General features: G+C 39.0%; 3 protein-coding genes across 3 annotated transcripts in view; all 3 read left to right on the plus strand.

Annotated features, from left to right (window-relative positions):
* The window catches only part of LOC310942399 (uncharacterized protein), a gene marked incomplete at its 3' end in the record, with an annotated part of 15,707 nt that extends 14,502 nt beyond the window's left edge, over window positions 1–1,205 (plus strand). Inside the window, exon 11 of the mRNA XM_083907779.1 lies at window positions 1,117–1,205. Coding sequence (XP_083763905.1) covers window positions 1,117–1,205 — 89 coding nt within the window. The remainder of the gene's footprint in view (window positions 1–1,116) is intronic.
* galcb (galactosylceramidase b) overlaps window positions 1–19,481 on the plus strand; it is a 23,393-nt gene extending 3,912 nt beyond the window's left edge. Inside the window, exons 4-17 of the mRNA XM_083907499.1 lie at window positions 5,006–5,119; window positions 5,821–5,960; window positions 7,290–7,328; window positions 10,581–10,711; window positions 12,843–12,998; window positions 14,364–14,488; window positions 15,559–15,686; window positions 16,199–16,288; window positions 16,367–16,456; window positions 16,537–16,681; window positions 17,243–17,423; window positions 17,511–17,674; window positions 17,817–17,893; window positions 18,912–19,481. Coding sequence (XP_083763625.1) covers window positions 5,026–5,119; window positions 5,821–5,960; window positions 7,290–7,328; window positions 10,581–10,711; window positions 12,843–12,998; window positions 14,364–14,488; window positions 15,559–15,686; window positions 16,199–16,288; window positions 16,367–16,456; window positions 16,537–16,681; window positions 17,243–17,423; window positions 17,511–17,674; window positions 17,817–17,893; window positions 18,912–19,055 — 1,704 coding nt within the window. The 5' untranslated portion in view covers window positions 5,006–5,025 and the 3' untranslated portion in view covers window positions 19,056–19,481. The remainder of the gene's footprint in view (window positions 1–5,005; window positions 5,120–5,820; window positions 5,961–7,289; window positions 7,329–10,580; window positions 10,712–12,842; window positions 12,999–14,363; window positions 14,489–15,558; window positions 15,687–16,198; window positions 16,289–16,366; window positions 16,457–16,536; window positions 16,682–17,242; window positions 17,424–17,510; window positions 17,675–17,816; window positions 17,894–18,911) is intronic.
* LOC310942770 (uncharacterized protein) lies at window positions 1,326–3,347 on the plus strand. The gene is made up of 5 exons (XM_083908203.1): window positions 1,326–1,435; window positions 2,345–2,580; window positions 2,704–2,929; window positions 3,127–3,198; window positions 3,317–3,347. The coding sequence occupies exons 1-3, from the start codon at window positions 1,400–1,402 to the stop codon at window positions 2,879–2,881; spliced, it is 450 nt and encodes a 149-aa protein (XP_083764329.1). The 5' UTR covers window positions 1,326–1,399; the 3' UTR covers window positions 2,882–2,929; window positions 3,127–3,198; window positions 3,317–3,347.
* Window positions 19,482–20,757: the final 1,276 nt, after the last annotated feature.

Raw genomic sequence — 20,757 nt, forward strand, 5'->3', positions numbered from 1 at the left:
AATAGTAATTGTAATTGTATGGTATGACTTAGTATCAACTTTGTTCTTTCAATCCGACTGTGCGGTTGTGGTGTTTCTGCATATTGTTTTGCAGATTAAGCATTTTTGAGAGCTAAACAAGGCACATTTTATTTTACATAACATACTCATTACTCAATGTTTATTCTTAGACCTCCAAATCTGATGGAGGTAACAACTTCTTGGGTTTGTACTGAGCCAGAGCAGAAGATCATTATCAATATCTTGCTTAATACAAGATATGAGTTAAGCCAGAATGATTAATAATGGTTTTCAAATCTTTTATAGTAGCAGATATCAAGTCACTATTGTTTGTTCTTTTTTGTCCAGAATGTGCATCCTCTATAATCAGAATTCATCACAAGAGAGTTTTCCTTTTTTCCATCACTAGTGTTTGTTTTCGTTTTAGTATTACCATTGATTGGGAAGAAGAGGAAGCAGGAGTTTATGGGGCATCACTTTCTGATAAGGAGGTGTTGTCGAACCCAGAGGAAGACATGGAGAGCTCTGATGAAGAAGACCGTGTTGTCCGTTCTTGTATAAGGTACGTTTTGACTGCAGACTGCAGTGTCTCTTCACTATGATAATATTTCAATGTCTATCTCTCTCTCTTTATTTAATTACTTTAAATTACTGACTGATCAAGCTGGAATACAGAGAGAGTGAGAGATTTTAAAGCATTTAAAACAAACAAAACACAGCATTCAAAGGCATTCAAAGTAAAAGGATGCTGGATGCTTTGAAACTCTGTCCACAGAGTGATAAAACTTAGATATTTCAGATTCAGAAGAAACCTAAGACCCTGCTCTCTGCAGTTGTCCTGCAACTCTCAAGTCTCGGTTTAGAAAACAGCCGAGTGATTTCTAGTGAACAGCCATGATCAGTATACAATTAAATAATCAGAGTGTGGACACTACTGCTACACTAACTCTTGAAAAACAACAACATAAAAAAGCAATTGCAGCTATTTATTGGGAAAAACTAGTTTCTTTTTGTGGACATAATCATGTTGCACAATATCCCCAGAGAATTGTTGGATAAACTAAGTATATAACGTTTGTAATTTCTCCCCATGACTCATTTATGTTTTCAACTCAGATCTGACGGTGCCACAAAGACACCTCTATCAGCTGCAGGCATTGAGCAGTCAAGGTGTGATCTTGGAGAGAGTGAGGAACTCCCAATGACTGACATCACATCAGGCCCAGAGTACCACCTTGTATTATGTAAAGATGATATTGTTGGTGAAAAAGCTTCCATAGCATATGAGAAAAACCTCAGACAACTTGCAGGCTTTCTCAGATTCCCGCTAGAAAAGTGCGAATACAGCGACCCTCTCCTGGGAGTTGAATGTGACGCTGTTCAACCCTTTGACATAGTCATGGAGTCACGGGGAACTGCATCGACCATTGAATGGGTGAGGAAGCTTTTATGTAACAACATTGCACTGAAGTGTCATAGTTTTCCAGGCCTCCTCATGCCTAATTATACCATGCACTGTATATCTGACACATTCTGCCCACTTTATTTGATGTCGTATGTACTTCACGTTAGTGAGAAAAACTCAAAATGCTGCCCTTGTGTTTTCGTGTATACAACCAATGCACTACTAAAAATTATGTTGTTATAAGCCGTGTTTCCACGGTGGAAAGGTTAATTTTGGTGCATAGGAAATAAATAGATAAATAAACAGGAAATAAACTCTCATGTTCGATGTTGTCGTTTGACATCAGGCACAGCAAAGATACTGTTCTCATTCTGACCCAGAACTTAACCGTTCCACACCGTACTGTACCATCTTCTTCCTCTTGTGTTTTGCTCTTCCTGTTGCGACGAGTCAGAGCAGATAACAGGAAAGCAAATCACAACTTATCCAAATCAAAAACTGTGATGTTGAGTCATAATACAAAGCGCAAAGACGTTATATAATACAATATAGCTGCTGATCAGCATTACAAATGCCAAGCATTTTTTCAGTGCCCTCTGCTGGATGATGTGGTAATTACTTCAGATATCTGATCATATGCCTGAAAATATGTGTTGATATTAACATTGACATTCTACCAGCAATATGATACAGTACAGTAATTTTCTTCTTCTAAATCTGAATACATGAAAAACAAAACTAATATATATATTTAAAACTATTTTAGCTGCTGTTTGTGGATAACGTGTGGGCTACAGGTATTGGAAGCCTATTTATGTTGGAATTATATTATGTTAGAAGAAGATTTTAAACTTTTTGGATAAGTAGTCACAGTTCTATGAGTGAGGTAGTTATTTATGTATAGTTTCTCTTTTTTTTTTTTGTTCTCTGTATGCACAGGTATGTTCCAGAGGACACAGCCTTTGGAAGTGGAACTCCCAGCCTGTTTTCAAGTTTGGCATGCAGGCAGGGGACTTCATGCTGGCCACTAATATCCTCCTCTCTGGAAATGATTATGAAAAAATAGCACTTCTGTACCAGTACATGAACATGGACATAGTGTCTAAGTCCACTTTCACTGCTGTGCAACATTCATACTGTGTTAACACCATCAAGGAGTTCTGGCAGGAAACAAGGTCAGCATTTATAAACCACTTACATGCAAAAAAACCAAAACACATATTATCTGTTATTAGTGAACTGGAGCTTTTCCTGACTTTTTGATTTGATGTTAGCTTTATAAACCATTGTCTCGCCAGATACAAAAAAGTCTTCAACAAGCAGTTGCAAAAGTATCAGTACATCATCAAGAACCACAAAACCTGCACAGTCATGCCTGACCTACAGAGAGCCATTATCAAGAAACACGTGCTGAGGATGAGGAGTTCCTCCAACCCTGATGATCCAGAGAGTCTTGGCCTCATCCCACCAATGTAGTCACTGACATCACAGGATCTGCTCCAGAGGCAGTCCCCCAGAGGAGTGGTAAATAATAAGAATTTGTCAATATCATAATGTATTAGGCTACATCCATACTGTTATGTTGTCATCTATGAATGTCATTTTCAAAAGTGCCAAGTGAGCGTTTTTAGCTCATTGATTATTCTAAAAATGTAAATCCAATGACCGTCACGTCCACTGGGTATGTTGTTGAAAAAGGACTCTGATTCTCTCCTCTGCAGATGTTTGCTGACAAGAAACAACAAATGAACATGGATTTCTGTCACGAGACTGACGACGAGGTGAAACTGAAAGTAAGTGTTTACGGAGGTTTTTGGTCACAGCTGATAGTTCTGGTCTATGAGAACCAACTGGAAATGATTACAATAACTAAGGCCACAATCTATTTTTCTTTGTCGTTTTTCTTTGAAGTTTTCCATTCACACGTCGTTCAAAGAGATGTATTCATTTCAACGACCATCCACAAAACTGGAGAAGACAATGTCATGACGTGAGCTGTGTACAAACTTTTTGAAATAAAACTTCATTAGAATGTATACATTACAATGTTTACAATCACAGAAAGAAAGAGAGAGAATGAAGAAAGTCAGGGCGACTAAGGAAAGAAAATACTAAGTTCTCATAAATCGATAAAGACCAAACAGTCTCCAAACACAAGAAGAGGAACATAAATGACAGCAAATGCAAGTGAGAGGTGGGACTATAACATAATCCTTATCCCGAAAGTAATGTTTTTGGTTGAATTAATGAAAAGGCTGTTATGAAATGCTGTTTCCATGTGCTAATTGTTGTTTTGTCTTTTGTTCTAGCTGTCCTGAAGAAAGAGCAGCATGGAAGGACTTCTGCTACCAGAACACATCGCTTATCAATAAGCTTTTTGTAAATATGTATTAAGGTGTTTGTACAGTTTTTGCGTTTGCATTTGTAAAGTAGTACAATAAAAGATGTGATGATGTACTTTTTGAAAAAGCTATTGATGTTTTTCTTTTCATTTAAATGTATGAACAAATCATATCAACTCTCCACATCTGTTGTTGGCATCTCCCAGCACCTCTGTGGTCTCTCTCTCATGTTTGGTTTGTCAGGGGTAAGCAAATGAAAATAAGTAGGCTAATAATAGGGTTCGGTAATCCAAGTTTAGCAATCAGGACAATTGCGACAGTGACACGTTTTTAACTGGAATTATACAAACTAATAATGTAAGTGTGAAAACGCCTTCAGTCAGTTTGTTCAGTTTATGTCTCGGCTTTATTGATCAATAGGAATTCATATTACATATTGCAAATATTGTGCTTATACATATTTCGTTTGCTATTATCACATGAAGGTATTTATATTTATTCATTTGACCTTGATAAAACATAAAACAAAAATAAAAGTAACAAACAAAACAATATCCAAAGTTTGAAAGTGTGTAGGATAAGTTAAGGAACTTTTCTATCTGATCCAACTTTAATTATAAAGCATTTTACACCACAGTGAACCAACGTGCTGTATACAGTAATAAATAAAAGACAGTAAGGCTCAAACAATAAAGCAATAAAATGCATATAAAAAAACTTAGTTGACAAAAAATATGGGTAAAAATAACAGCCACACAATAAAAACAAACCGATTAAGGTAGTACCGTTTTCCCCTATTTTTAACCCTTTGTATTATTATTATTTTTATTCATTACATTTCTAGATTTTAAGAGAGCTTTTCTAGACACTGTTACACTATTAACACATTCTCACTGGTGGAGGTAAGCTACATGTAGCCACAGCTGCTCTGGAGCAGACTGAGAACACACACGGGGAGAACATGCAACCTCCTTTGCGGAAAAGGCCTTTGTTCCAACTGCGGCTCGAAGTTGTTCCAACCGGGGTTTGAACCCTTGCTGCAAAGGCGAGACTGCTAACCGCTACACCAACCGTGGGCCCACGACAGTCTAACATAAACTCCATTTATATTATACTGTACTATAAATGAAGTTTGGTCGTAGTAGTTATCACTTCATCCCATTTATATACAGAATGATCAGATCCAGTGACGTGTTTTTCTAGTATAAAGGCAGTGTTTTTAATTTCCTTGTGGGTTATTCTGTCTAATCATTGGTAGATGGAACTGAGCCGTCCCACATGCACTATGAGAATGATGAGAACTACTTCCGGGGCTACGAGTGGTGGCTCATGAAAGAAGCCAAGAAGAGGAACCCAAACATTACACTCATAGGTAAGAAACCCTTACGTCTTTAAGGAGGTCAGACATACAAACAGCTCATTTAAAAGGAGTGATTATTCAAATGGCAATATAATGCTACTAAACAGCTTAATGTGTTGCCAAATATGGCTTCAGAAGGTAATGACCCTCTGAATTAACCATATTTATTGTCATTTACTGTTTTTTATTGGTGATTAATATTTGCTTGACTCAGGCAACATCCATAATAGTAAGACTGCTGGCCAAACTACCCATGTTTTACTTTGAAAGCTCTGATGCTTTGTTTGGTAAAGGTTTGCACAATGCTCTGCTATTATGGCTGGAGAACTGATAGCTTCCTCAACAGTAAGATGGAATAAGGCCCTGGTTTATACTGAATGTGTCACGTGTGTGTGTTCACACCGACTGCATGTCCCCACACCACCAATGTGACGATAACTTCATTTTCTGATTTATCTCGACAGATAATGTCACATGTTTGTCTTTAGTCTATTTTCACTTTTATGTCATTGCTGGCAGAATGTCAATATCATTAATTAATTTCATTAATAATTGTAAGGTCTTGATCTTACCATGTAATGCACCTTGAGATACTACATGTTATGAATCGGCGCTATACAAATACAATAATGCCGTTGAATTATATAGTACATTGTTGGCAATCAAATCATTTCCAGTCTTTCACTTGTTTGTTGGTGTGTCTCTTCCTGCAGGATTACCCTGGGCGTTTCCTGGTTGGGTGGGCCATGGTAAGAACTGGCCCTACGACTTCCCAGATGTTACTGCAACGTACGTGGTGAACTGGATCCTTGGTGCCAAGCAGTACCATGACCTGGACATTCAATACGTTGGGGTGTGTAGTCAGTTTTTTGTAATCTCATTCGTGTTCTTGGTCAAGTGACGTGTTATGTAAAGGGAAAGTTTCAGTCAGTCTGTGGTTCCAGTTATCATAAAACCATCTCATACTGCTATCTTTTTTTTTCCCACAAGAGAAAGAGAAATGTAGATAAAAGTAGATGAGTCCACTTACTGCTAAATATATGAACTTAATGATGATGGCAGCACTGGATCAACAAACTCCTGTTTGCTGTGATGTAAAATTGTAGTTTTTCCTCAATGGACTTTGGTACAGTAGAGTGTAAGTTAAATTATAGGTTTAGACAGGACAGTTCTGAATCAGTTATGACATGCTTCTACTACTAGAATGTAATTTATACAATTAGTAGCATTGTTGAACATGAGGTCACGCCATGGTGATGTCGTCTAAAGTGACAATGTGGTCAGAAAGTTTGTTTTAGTTTAGGGCCGAGTATAATGATCTCAGTTTTGAGGGTTTAAAAGTAGACATTTGCAGGTCATCCAGGACATGTATTTGAGACATTCCTGGAGTGGAACAACCTGATTTGTTTCATTCACCCTTATCATATAGCTTTGCGTTATCTGCATAACAATGGAAGTGCATGTTCTCATGCTCTGTAATGTTCCTTAAAAGAAATATGTATAGGGTAAAAAGTATATCCAATATAGACCCAATCACTGAGCCCTGTGGAACTCCATAATTAACATTATGTATGCAAAATGCATCATTATTTTTGTAAACAAACTGGAATCTCTCTGATAATGATGATTCAAACCAGCAGAGGGCAGTACCACAGATCCCAAGAGTGGAATTTTATGATCAATGGTGTCAAATGCAGCACTAAGTCTAGAACATTATCTGAGGCCAACAGAAGGTCATTGATAACCAGTGCTGTCTCTGTGCTATAATGTGATCTAAATTATGAAATCCTCAAACAGGCTGTTACTGCACAGATAGTCACATAACTGATCTGCAACTTCCTTTTTTTTTTTTACTTTTTTAGAAACAGAGGGAAGATTGTATATATGTAATTTGCTAAAACATCTGGGTCAAGAGTTGCTTTTTTTGAGAAGTGGTTTAATAACTGCGACTTTCAAGACTTGGGGTACATATCCAAATAATAAGGATAGATTAACCTTATTTAATATGGAGCTGTTAATAAAAGGAAAAACATCTTTAAACAGTTAGCTGTGGATGGGATATAACTGACGTGGTTAGGTTTGGATGATGATAATAATGATGTTCACTGAGAAACTGTCTAACTGTACATCTGGTGCTTCTGAAGCTCTTGTGCTAAAAGATGAATTTGTACAACCTTTTTAGATTTGGAATGAGCGAAACTACGACATCAAGTACATCAAGGTAATCCTGACCTCTTGTGTTGTCCTCCTGTCACTGACTTAAATGTGTGTATACCATGCAGAAAATGTATACGTAAACTGTGCATTATGTGTAAGCGTAGTGATGAAGGGGAGAAAAACAGCCACAGACCTTTTAGCTGGTTTCCTCTGAGGGCATGTCTTTGTTGTCAAGGTGCTCCGGAACACTCTGGATAAAGTTGGTCTAACTGGTGTTGGCATCATCGCTGCCGACGGTGATTGGAACATCGCTAAATCTATGAATGGCGACTCGGCCCTGAATAATTCTGTTGAGGTTATCGGGTAAGTACAGTATCAAAAGAGCTAGTTTGCAAAAATCCTAATGAATTTAAGAGGTTGATATGATCATGAATCCACTTTGACATTCTTGATGACTCATCATGTCATTGGGGGAAGTGTTGCATCCGACTGTATGAACATTTCAAAGGCCTGCCCCAACTCAGAAGAACCATTCAAATGCATCAACTCCTGTGTTTCTCCGAGCTCTTTCTCCTTGGCATCGGACGTATGGTCCCTCTTTGGAGATTTCCTCTTCATCATCATCCTCTTCTTCAGAAATATCATCCTTACCCTTCTGTTTGCGTAACTCCAGAGATATGGAGCTCTGGTAGGCTCTTTCTTTCTTTAAACTTTCACCGACTCTCTGGAGCAAGATGAAGGGAAGTTGATCAGCAAGTAGATGTCCGTATACTGCAGGTCTGGAATAATGTCCTCTTCACCTCCTCTACACTCTGTTTACAGCCTTTGCAGATTCTGTCAACTCATGGGAGGCTTTGACCAATCACAGATCAGTTATTGGCTGTCCGACTACAACTATTCTGCATACAGGTCTCTTTGGTGGAACGATTGCTTCTCCAGCATTGGCAACACCTACGTTTTAATTTTAGAGCCTAAAAGGGAGCTGAAAATAAACACAATAAAACATATGTCAATATCGGCAGATTTTCAGTGAAGGAGAGTTCTTCTCTGGTCTCCCGGCACTTATGAAACTAGTTCGATTTTAAAACTCTGCAACATAAAGACATGATTGTCTCCACGTGTGCTGTGAGGTCGGAGTTGCTAATCCAGAGATTTGTTCCTCGGGAACTCCTAGCTAGATGTTTGTGGCTGTTTTTCCTTCCGTCGGACACAAGGAATGAAAAGTTCAATTGTTCCCTGACGTGCTTAGTATTTTCCTGATAAAGCATGTCATTTTCACCTTAAACAACTGCAAACTGTGCACTATATTGCTGCCTTCATGTAAAGAAAGAAGACATGTTTTGCTTTGGCTTATTAAGTAACACTAATGATAGGGTTGTTCACATTTACAAATCATTCAGAATGCGCAGAAACTAAATGTTTCGCATGCATCTTTTTCCAGTTACATTACTGATTCCTAATTTCCACTGTTTTCGTGTCTGGTTTGTGTGCACTCGTCACTCCAGCTGTGTGTAGTAGCATGTATGCAGCCTTGCAACCACAATACCATAAATCAGTGGTGGGCCTCATGTGGCCTGCCACTGTATTTGGCATTTCTAGATTAATTTTTGCCTCATAAATATGTTTTACATCATGAATTACATATTATTCCGTAACAAAACACTGTTATTTTGAAATTGTGCAAAAATATCGTAACCCCGTCAGTCCCCTGCCATAAATGCTGTGCCGTTAGAAGCACACTGTTGTTTCAATTGTCCTGAAAACCTTGGTCCTGACAAAAACCTGTGCATTCTACATATTTTTTATCATGGATCATTAAATACACTGTTTTGAAGAAAAGTTCTAACACATCAATGATCATTTCATCCTTGGATTTCAGCCCTCATAATTGTAATCGCATTATGATGCACTGATGTTGCAAGATATTTCCACCCTTAATGTCCACTCCCTGCTCAGCAGCAGACTCCATTTCCACAAGAATAGTTAAACACATTAACAATTAATATTTGGTTTGTCATTAAATAATAAATAATTGAAACAAACATTTTTCTCAGGTAAAATTAGCAGCACATTCGTCATGCGACGTTCATGTAAGAAATCTTAACCCCTCCTCTGAGGCCAAATCCCCTTAATGCCCCTGCAGTGCAGGGGGGCGTGGTCTGGTAACAAAGTTTTGTTGAAAATCCTCACCACAGGTCACTGCGCTCCAAATGGTGCAAACACGATCAAATCAATGAGAGAGAAAGACAACAAAACATGTTTATAAAAGTGTTTATAAAAGGGGAGGAGTCTGGGACAATGAGCCTTATGCTGATTAGACAAGAGGATGGCGAACGAGTGTACCAGTGATGCAAGTGTGGGCTAAAGTCAGTGCACTTTGACTTCTTTTCCTCTGCTTTCTTACTTTGGTTCATGTGCTCCCTCTGCTGCTATAAAACTTAATTACACATCATTTTAGGTCTGCAGAAATGACACACCAGTGAAATAGAAATTCAGAGACCTCACAACAACAATTAATTAAACATTTTATTATTATTTTTTTTTTAAAAGGCATAATTTCGCTCAGATGTTCATGGTCCAGTGTGTAACATTTAGGAGGGTTTATTGGTAGAAATTAAACATACTCATATTTCTGTTTGTAATTGCTTTTAGATGGAAAAAAGCAATGTACTTTCCACCAGTGTCACTCTTTAACAAAGTCTGCCATCGAACATCATCATCATATTTCTACAGGCTCCTGTAAAGTTTAACAGAAACCTTAGATATTATTTATGTACCTCAACAACTGACAGACAACTTGAGCTTAGCAAAGGGAGTGATGTCCTGTCTGTTGCAATCTGCAGTCTCACCATTAGATTCAATTCAGTTTTAATTTGTATAGCGCCGATTCATGACATACGTTATCTCAAGGCATCTTACATGGTAAGGTTACAATTATTAAAGATACACAGTGCCAACATTTTTCACCATTTTCTGACGTTAATCGCAGAAACAATCAACTGATTAATCGATTATGAATATAATCATCGACTCAAATGATTAGTTTGATGGTACTGTGATGATCTTTCATACACAAATTTGTTCTAATCTGATGGATTCTTGCATATAATGGGAATATACTTGGGGATTGCACAGGCAGATGTAAATATTGGAGTAAACTGTTCATGGGTGGACACAAACTAAACCCCCACTGACTGCTTTACATGAATGCAGCAAATAATGCAACGCAACATCGACTTTGGGTTGCCATTGTGGCTCTGAATTCATGTCTTCTCTGAACTCTCTGTGACTGTGACTCACTGGCTGACTTTACCAGCTGCTGCGGTACACGCTGGACAAGAATGGACTGGAGGGAGTGAGGATCATAGCCAGTGACAACCTGTGGCAGCCCATTGCCCTGTCTCTGCTGTTAGACCCTGAGCTGAGCCAAGCTGTAGATGTGATAGGGTAGGATCCTCCTCTTGAGTGTGATGTTTGCATGTCCAGCATGTCCAACCTGCCACGCCTCACACCAGCCTGTTGTTTTGTCTTCATGTTTTTGCCCTGCCTTAACAAGAATCAAATGCCTTTTCTTCAAGTTTTACAAAGTACTCGGCCAGAATCCATAGTACGATGGTTTTATGAATTTAGATGCAGAATACAGTTTTGTTGCTCACATTCAATCAATCAATCGATCAATCAATCAATCAATCAATCAATCAATCTATCAATCAACTTTTATTTATATAGCCACAGTTTACAAAACCTAGTTTGTCTCACAGGACTTCACAGGGTTGGTAACATCCTCTGTCCTTAGACCCTCAACCAGGGTAAGGAAAAACTACCAGGGAAAAACCCCTATGACAGGGAAAAAAGGTAGAAACCCTAGGGAGAACCACAGGTGATGGATCCACTCCCTGGACGGACAGACGTGCAGTAGATGTTACCCAAAACATACAATACACAATTACAAAAAAATAAAGAGTAAAAAGTCTTTAAATGCCAGGATCCATCTGGATCACTGGGTTTGTCGCAGCCTGTTGTGAAGGCTGTTGTGGTCAGAGATTTGGGGATAACAGAGTCCTCTTTCCTGTCCTCATGTCGTTCACTGGTGGCAGCAGAACTGTAAGAGATCGAAAATCAGTTAGATATGTGGAACATGTGGATTTATGTGCTACATGTCACGGGGGGACATAGGGTAAGTGGTGAGGGTTGAGAGATCGAGGACACGGTGAGAGAAAGTGCCGCTCGTGCAAAGTCTGTGTGCTCATTCTAAGTGCATGATGGGAAATGCCCCCAGCAATCTAAGCCTATGGCAGCATAAGTTAGACTATTCTAATGAGGACATACCTGATCTAGTTTTGACTATAGGCTATGTTAAAGAGGTAGGTTTTCAGTCTCACCTTATAGGTGGAGACAGCATCAGACGCTCTGACTGAAAGTGGGAGTTGGTTCCACAGGAGAGGAGCCTGGCAGCTGAATGTTCTACCACCTATTCTACTTTTATTTATTTTTGAGGAATAACCAGTAGACCCGAGTTCAGGGAGTGGAGCCATTGATATAGAGTGATTAAATCGCAAATGTAGGAAGGGGCTTGATTACTTGGGAGCCAGCGTAGAGAAGCCAAGTCAGGAGATATATGATCCACGTTCGTTCTGTTTTCCACTCTGTATGCGTGCTGCTGCATTCTGGACCAGTTGAAGGCTTCTCAGGGACTTTTTAGGACATCCTGATATTAGAACCCATATCATCCTGACGTTTGATGTGAACATTAACTGAAGCTCCTGACCTGTACCTGTATTAGTTTGCTGCTGCTGCTGCAGTGCAATAATAACAGGACAAAAATGGTCTGAAATTGTAAAATCAGAATCTGACGTCTCTGAAATAATGGACTAGATGAGGCCTGGAATGCTGTAAGACTTAATCTAGGTGAATTTCTATTATCTTGATAATCGTGAATGGTAAAAATTAGGGAGCCGCATCTTTCCTTATGACTTATAGTGATCTTGTTAAATTGATTCTTTTTCACTTCCTATATCCAATGTTTCTGACCACTGTAAGTGCAGACAGAAGGCGACACCTGTCAGGATAATCATAATAGTGGCAGGAAATGTTAATACCATTCCATGCCTCATTGGAAATGTACTTACCCAAACTTTTTGCAATAAGTGAGATATGGAGAAATAAAGACCTATTGAATACTCCATGTTCACAGCTTCAGTCATGTGTCAGTATGTATAAAATCAGCGTTTTTAGCTCAGAAAATCTGTAAAACGGCAAGATAGTAGTAAACATGTTCTTGAGCTATCAAAGGCTAATGCTGGCAGCCATGTTTTCACTGTCAGTACCATTTACATGCATACTTAACAAAACTGTCCCTTTAACTGGTCATGTATGTCTTTTCATAAAACAACATAACAGTATTTTTTACATTGTGTATGTTCTACTTAATTCCTTCTTTCTTTATGTGTCAGTTGAAACAGCAGTTTGATGTGGTCGCTTGGGAGCAAATTAAAGTTTTATTTCCAACATTTAACATAACATTATGTGTTTCTGTTATATAATAATAATAATAGTGTGTTGTATGTGTAATGTGCAGGGCCCATTACCCAGGCACGACCACTGTGAAGGATGCCCTCACCACTCAGAAGAGGCTCTGGTCGTCAGAGGACTACAGCACCTTCAACGATGAGGTCGGAGGAGGCTGCTGGGCTCGAATCCTCAACCAGAACTATGTCAATGGTCACATGACTGCGTGAGTTCACACACAAGCAACTCCTTCTAGCAAAATTATGATTTTTTTTTTAAACTGCAGTAGTTAACTGCATAACTTTTAGTCACAGTCTTTGTTATTAGTCTGTGTCTGTTTGGTGTGATCAGATCTGACTGGAGGAGTGTTTTTGTGTATACAGCTGCAGCGCGGGGTGGACAGGGACAAGAAGTGTTTATCCTGTCATACTGAATGACTTGAGCAGTAGAATTCACTTTTTCCCGGATGATTCTGTGGGTTTTATACTAGTCTAGATCGAATGTAATATTATTTTGAACGCGGGCTCTTAAGTTCTCGTTTGAACTGTTATCACGTGCTAGAAATGCACCCTATTCATGTAGTACCCTGCACCTAAGGCTTCCTACCATTATGATATGACAATGTCAGATGCAAGTGCAGGGCCGTCAACATAAATGTGAGTCTGCAGTACTACAGTACAGTACTTTATCTTCAGAAAGCACACCCAGCTTTGCTGGAGAGACACAGTGTGAAACCCACGACCTAATAACCTAATGGCAGCTCTCTGTAAGGGTCATCTGTGTGCTCTGAGCGCATGTTCTCGTTCCTTGAGTGATATTGTAAATAAAAAGAGAACCGCAATTGTTCGACAAACTTGTATCAGAAATTAAGTTGAGCCTTTATGATGTAACATAATGACTGCATTTTAGCTGTTGTCAGTGATTTCCCAAGAGTGTTTACTTTATCTTACTCTACTGAAAGCTGTGTGTTATGAATACTCACAACACCCATACGCTACCAGCATTGTTAATAAGGTGATGAAAACTGTGACATTAGTAGTGTATTAGCACGGTGGGGTTGGGGTTGTTTGAACTGATTCCAACAAATTGCGGGTCATTATAAAGACGTTCAAACTTTTTTGGGATGAAGCCATATTTCAGTCGTGTTCCTCATACTCATAATCTCGCTTATTCGAGCATGATGTTGCTGTTGCCTCTGTCTGTTGTGACATAAATTATTCACTTCACTGTGTTTAGTGCGGGAATCTAACCACCACTATACTAAGAAACACAGACATTGTGTCCACTCATCTGGACATGTGTTTATATTCTAAATTTATGAACTACAGCTTTATTTTTGCACTTTTGACTTTTAAACACGTTATTTTGGAACATTAAAATATTCATATTGGTACAGGAAGTTACTGGTTGTTCCCCACTCCCATTTCACAATCAGAGGAAGGAATTGCTTTGTGAGCAAAGAGACATGCGTTTTGAAGGCTCCGTCCTCCAGACTTTGGCTCCAGATCTCCACTGTGTATGAGAGGAACTGTGTTTAGGTCCCTGTGTGTGTGCACTACTCTCCAGTTGCTTACAGTGACTCTTCTTTCAGCACCATCTCCTGGAACCTGGTGGCCAGCTACTACCAGGAGCTGCCATTTGGCAGAGACGGGTTGATGACGGCTGAGGAGCCGTGGAGTGGCAACTATGTGGTGGAGTCTCCCATCTGGATCACAGGTCAGAGAAAGAACAGCTTGACCTGTGCCTACTCGTTGTCAGGGGTTTACCAGTCCCGTCTAATTTTAATAAGCATAGATCCTCCATCTCCATCTCTGTTCAACCTTGTGCAATTAAATGATCGAACTTTGCATAAAAATCCAACACCAGAGGACGACGCGTCATTATCTATCTTGGTAGTATGTGGTAGTTACTAACGCAACAGTTAGGGCTGCAACTCGGGTTGCAAAGGAGCGGAACATTTCTGGTAAATTTCCATTGGAAGTTAAGCTGGGAAATTTTGGAAATATTCCATATTGGAAGCGTTCCATGGGAATAATGGGAATGAATGGGAATTTAGGGGAACTAACTTTGAATATAGGGTAATGTTATCGAAATATATAAACATAAGTCATAAGAAAACAGCCATGCAAAGTGATACAATTAAAAAAACATAATTTTTGTGTCTGAAAAGATGTTTTATTTTGAAAAATTACCGGATTCTTTCCTGTCCATCACGCCTCTCTTCCTCTTGACACGTCATAGTTGAAAAAGGAGTTTGAGTGTTACCTCCCAGTGAGCAAAGACCCGCAAACTGCAAAGGAATGGATCCACAACTCGTTTCTGACAAAACAGGTCAATTGAGCTTGTCAGTGTAAATCACAGTTGTTCTTCTGCTGCTTCCCTCACTCACTTCATCCTGAGTAGTGACACAAAATTACCAAAACAAGGCAGCAGTAGAGCTGGAGCTCCTGTGTCCCTATCAAACACAAAAAATTATGATTTTTTCTCTCAGGACTTTGGTGTGGGAGAGTGAGAGGTCTGCAAATGTAGGTTTAAGGTTACGTTACAGTATAGGCACTGGTACCAGTATTGATCTCGAATGTGAATGACACCTAACCCAAAATAAGACGCATTTTAATATCAGACGTGAATCCATGAACCTAGAGCTGTCTTAGGGTGATTAAGGTGGGATATTGAGCAGTGATGCACCTACTCTGACTGATTGTTATGTGCCTTTGATATACTTATGTTAATTAATGATTTTCAGAAATGAATAAGACAAGTTTTCTGCCGTGTTTTCCTTGAAGCTCACACCACACAGTTCACCCAGCCAGGATGGACCTACCTACAGACTGTTGGACACCTGGAGCAGGGAGGAAGTTATGTTGCCCTGACCGATGGGAAAGGAAACCTCACTATCATCATAGAAACTATGGCAAGTCCACATTCTTCTACTTTGTGCATATGATGTTTTGTTACTCGTTCCATTTACCATCAAAGTGCCATCAAAATAATTTGTTATTGACTATTCATTCCTTGAAAGTTGAAGTCGTACATTGTGTCATTTTAATTGTGTATGTGTTCATAATTATGAGAAAATACAATATAATTGAATGAACTGTTAAGTGTGAAAGCCCTATACTGTACATTCAATTCACAACTTTAATCGTGGTAACACTTTAGATTAGGTAACATATTCACCATTAACTAGGTGCTTACTAACATGCATATAAGTAGCATATTAGCCCTTTATTAGTAATCATTAAGGACGTATTAGCATCTTAGGGCTAGTATGCTACTTATATATGTTAATAAGCACCTAGTTAATGGTGAATATGTTCACTAATATAAAGTGTTACCTTAATGCCTGTGAAATGGGAAATACAGAGACTATGTAAAGACAGTAAAGCTGCTCTTGTGATATGTAATTAGCTGTGTCCTTGACAGACTCATGATCATTCAGTGTGCATCAGACCTCCTCTCCCTGCGTTTAACGTGACTGCCCAGAATGCAACTTTCCAGCTAAAGGGATCCTTTGTAAGTTCCTCTGTGATTTTCGTAAAACTGCTTAAAGTCAGTGAGCGATTCTCTCAACTTGTTTTGATTTAATCCCAGGCGTCCATCAAGGAACTCCAAGTATGGCGGTCACAGTTTAACTTCAAGACAAAAAAGCCATCCTTCTTTGAGAAGCTAACGCCTCTGAGGGTAAAGCCACTGGTTCTCGATCATGAAGAAAGCAGGAAATGTTTGCACTGAAAGCAGAACTGATGTGACTGTCTCTGCAGCTATTAGATGGATCCTTCACCTTAAATCTGGCTCTAGATGAAGTGTACACGTTCACTACAGTGACAACAGGACAGAGAGGCAGTTACCCAGACCCACCTGCTTCAGCCCGCTTCCCCAAAGTCTACAAGGATGACTTTAATGTTCGTAAGTATCCTGACACACCTGAGCATCGTTCTCAGGTCATCTGAACTTTCACGTCAGGCAGTTTCTCAGGTTCTTTTTAGGCGTAGGTGTATAGTTGTTGATGCTGCAGTAGCTTTATCTTGAGTTGGTTTTGTATTACACCCAATAGGAGTGCCCTCTCTTTCTAAACTGCCCTGTGATTGGTCAAAGCCTTCCATCACAGGCCAGGTGCGAAAAAGTTTGAATCTCTGACCGTTTGATTTACGTGATGCTGAAATTGAATTATTGACTAAATTATACAACCAGCACCAGACGAATGAAAGAAATAGAAAAAAAAAAAAAGACTATTTATTTATTTATTCTGGTCTTATTTGAATGTTTTGAATGAAATGAACCCTGAATCATGTAAGTTTGATGGAGACTACAGGTGCCAACTTAGGACATTTCCCGAATTAAACGGTTGAGAACATTGCCAGTTCTTCAGTTTGGACATCCCCAGAATTATGCAGAGATACTTACAAATGTTTCAGAACGTTCCTTCTATAACATTCCTTCTTTCTTATTTGTATCAACTTCCTGTAGGAGCCCCTCCCTTCACTGAAGCTCCGAACTTTGCTGACCAGGCAGGAGTGTTTGAGTACTTCATCAACCTGACTGACCCCGGACCTCACGTCTTCACACTCCGACAGGTTCTGACTCAAAGACCTGTCACGTGGGCAGCAGATGCCGACCAGACTGTCAGTGTGATAGGAGACTATCAGTGGTGAGGGGATTTACACGTCTGGCAGCTCTGACGGTGTAAAATGCCCAGTTGATAATCTGTGTGTGTTTCGTGATGCTGTGTTTACAGGCAGAACCTCACAGTGACTTGTGATGTCTTCATGGAGAAGAATCAGACTGGTGGTGTTTTCATCGCAGCCAGGGTGAATAAAGGAGGCCAATCAGTCCGCGGTGCCACTGGAGTCTTTTTCTGGTTGTTTGCAAATGGCACCTACAAAGTTACCAATGATATTGGTCAGTTGTGGTCACTTATATTTACTTTAACACAACTTAAAGATAACGTTTGGAAGTTGTGGCTTTTAATGTAGGATCAGTAGTTGACAATGTGTCTTCTTCCACATCGGTGATAATCTATGTTGTCTTGTGCTTTTAACAGGTGGTCAGACTGTACTGGCGGAGGGGCAGTCTGGTGCCCGAGTTTATGTTTGGTACACCTTATCACTCACTGTGCAAGTAAGTGGAGCTTTTGCATCCTTGTCATTTTGGAAATGTCTATGCTTTCCAAACAAGTGGGATGATGTACTTCATGAGGAGTTCATGAGAATAACCATCCTGTGTGATATAATCGAGTTCAACGTTAATTTAAAGCGTCTCATTTATAAAAATGTGCACCAAATTTATCTCAAAAGTTGGAGTGTCAGGGTATATGCAGGGATTCCGAAGTTAATTTCAATACCTTTTTAAGACTTTTTCCAAGACCGTCTCAAAGTATGTTATGACCTTATCGCCACTTCAAGTTGTAATCAGCAACACATATTCAACTTACAAAACAGTTTAAGTTTGCAATTAAATCTATAGAGCACAACCATACAAAGGAACACACAAGCTGAAAAGGAACAAAGCTCGAAAGAACAAATTAAAACAAAGGCAAGTTTTATTCAAATATAATACCTGCAGCGCATTCGCTGTCGCAAGATGTGTAATGTCATGTGTATGCACGCTGCCCCAGGGCGAGCATGCCTGAGCATTGTTGTTTTTAACAAACGCGAGGAGGAAAACATTGGCAACATTGCTAGCCACCTGCTCTACAGTGTGGCCCATTTTGAGAATTGTACAGTCCACATAGTCCTAGGACTTTTTCAGAATTAGACATGTTCTGAATTATAGGGTCAAAACATTCTTGGAATTAAAGGACATTCCCAGAATTGTACAATAAGGACACATTTCTGCACATTTGTACAGTCAGCATATCTATGTATCCAGGACTCATTGTAATCCCAGGTGTGAAGAGTGGAATTTAATGCTGTCCCTTGTTATGTTGTTTATACCGTATTATACCTTGTTATGGATGTTTGAATGGTGCTAGATGGCTTAACACAGAACTCGATCACCATATTTATCTACAAATGGATCAGGATTAGCTGTTTTTCTTGCGTATTTCTAAGCAAACAGCGTTTTATAATGTCATAAACCACCCATGCATATGACGTGTAACCTGTCACTGTGTGTGTGTGACTCCTCTGTCCTGCAGGGTCAGTATGCGTCCGGGCAGCTTAATGGATTCCCACTGTGGAAGAACGCTGTGGTTCTGACTCCAATGAACGGCTGGGCTGCTATCGGAGCACACTCGTTTGAACTTGCTCAGTTTGATAACTTTGCAGTGGTGGCAAATTAATGATTTTAAAACCTGAAGACACTTCTTTTATATTATTTGTACTAATGAAGGGTAAAAAAAAAAAAGAGAGATGAAGAATTGAATCCTGTGTTATAATAGGATAATGTTTGGAGGATAAGGTTGCAGAAGCTATCGGGACGTGAGAAGAATTTCAACAAATATGATCTAAAGTGTCTTATACTATGCTTTAAACGTGAAAAGGATTACACCATTCTAATCAATGTATTACCTTTAATCAGTGCCTTGAATTAATTTTGTACTTGGGGATGAATGTTTATTTTAAGGGTACACATGTTAATGGAACACATCTCACCCAGGAAATGTCTTGATTTTACACTGATTGTCATTTTTAAGGAAATTCAAATACTTTACTAATAACTAGTTTTTTTTTTCACTGTTTTTGTTGTTTTTAAGGTTTTAAGCTTGCGTGTCATAAGGGAAGAAGTGTGCCTGACTATAATGAAAAACAGATGTGTATACTGTATATACATATGTCTGTAATGTGATTCCCAGTGAATAAAAACTACTGGAATCCTGTGACTACAGTGTCCATTTTGATCGCCATTAGTATTTACATAAGGTGAGTCCATCAACCTTTGTTCTAGTTCTAAATCTATTAAATAGTTTGACAATCACATTGCTCAAGGTAAGTAGGTGGTTAAAGCAAACTAAAATACAAATATAGTAATAGGATATGGGAGTAGCAACACTTTCTGGTGTGAGCCCTCAAATATTCATATATTCACCCAATTGTCCTCCAATGACCCTCTTCAGTTTCTGGACAAAATAAATAAATGACAAACTGTTTCCTCGCAATTTTCTGTCATTTTGATCACGTCCACAGATCACATGCATCTTTATTATTGGGTTACAGCCAGCAGTCACATATAAACATCATCAGTACCATAACACAACAAAAACATGGTGAAGGCTGATTACTGTAGGGACAAAAAGACAAACAAATACAACTGTTATTCTTTTCTCAGAGGCAGAAGTGACAACATACCTGAGTGAATAGATAATCTTATCTAATCAACGAATATTGTTTATAACTTAAAAAAACAACAACCAACAAACAAACAAAACAGTAATTGGAGGAGAATGTGTGTTTGTGTGAGCATGTGAACTTGTATTTGTCACCTCTTAAGGACAATTCTAGCATAAACACTGACCTTGTCCGGACCAATAGTCCTCATGGAGACCAAAACCTGGTCCTAATGAGTCAGAAACTCATTCCTGAGAATGTGGTTCAGGCTCAGGTTGGGGTTAGACAATAAGTGGTATAATGTCAGAGATGGAAGGTAACTAAATACATTTACTCAAGTTACTGTATTGAATACTTTATATGTGTTAAGTACAATTTAAAATCCGGATTTTTGTATTTTACTTGAGTACGTATTGACTCAAGTATTGTACTTAGTTACTTTATAAATCCTATCCGTTACTGAGTAAAAATAAAAATTCAGCACAATGAAGACCTACAGGGGGAAAATATACACCAGAACCAGACTAATGATGATGTGATTAGCACCAGCACTGGCGCGTGAACATAGAGGGCGCCAAACGTGATGTAATATCCTGTGTCGCGCCAGGCGCGTGAGCTCCAAAATAGTTTTGGATTTCTGACCCCTTGTCATATTTCTACTACCCTCACACCCCACGCAAAGTAACTAAGTAACTTTTACTTAAAGTACATTTCAAA

Source organism: Microchirus variegatus (genome assembly GCF_963457635.1).
Source record: "Microchirus variegatus genome assembly, chromosome: 21".
NCBI lineage: Eukaryota > Metazoa > Chordata > Actinopteri > Pleuronectiformes > Soleidae > Microchirus > Microchirus variegatus.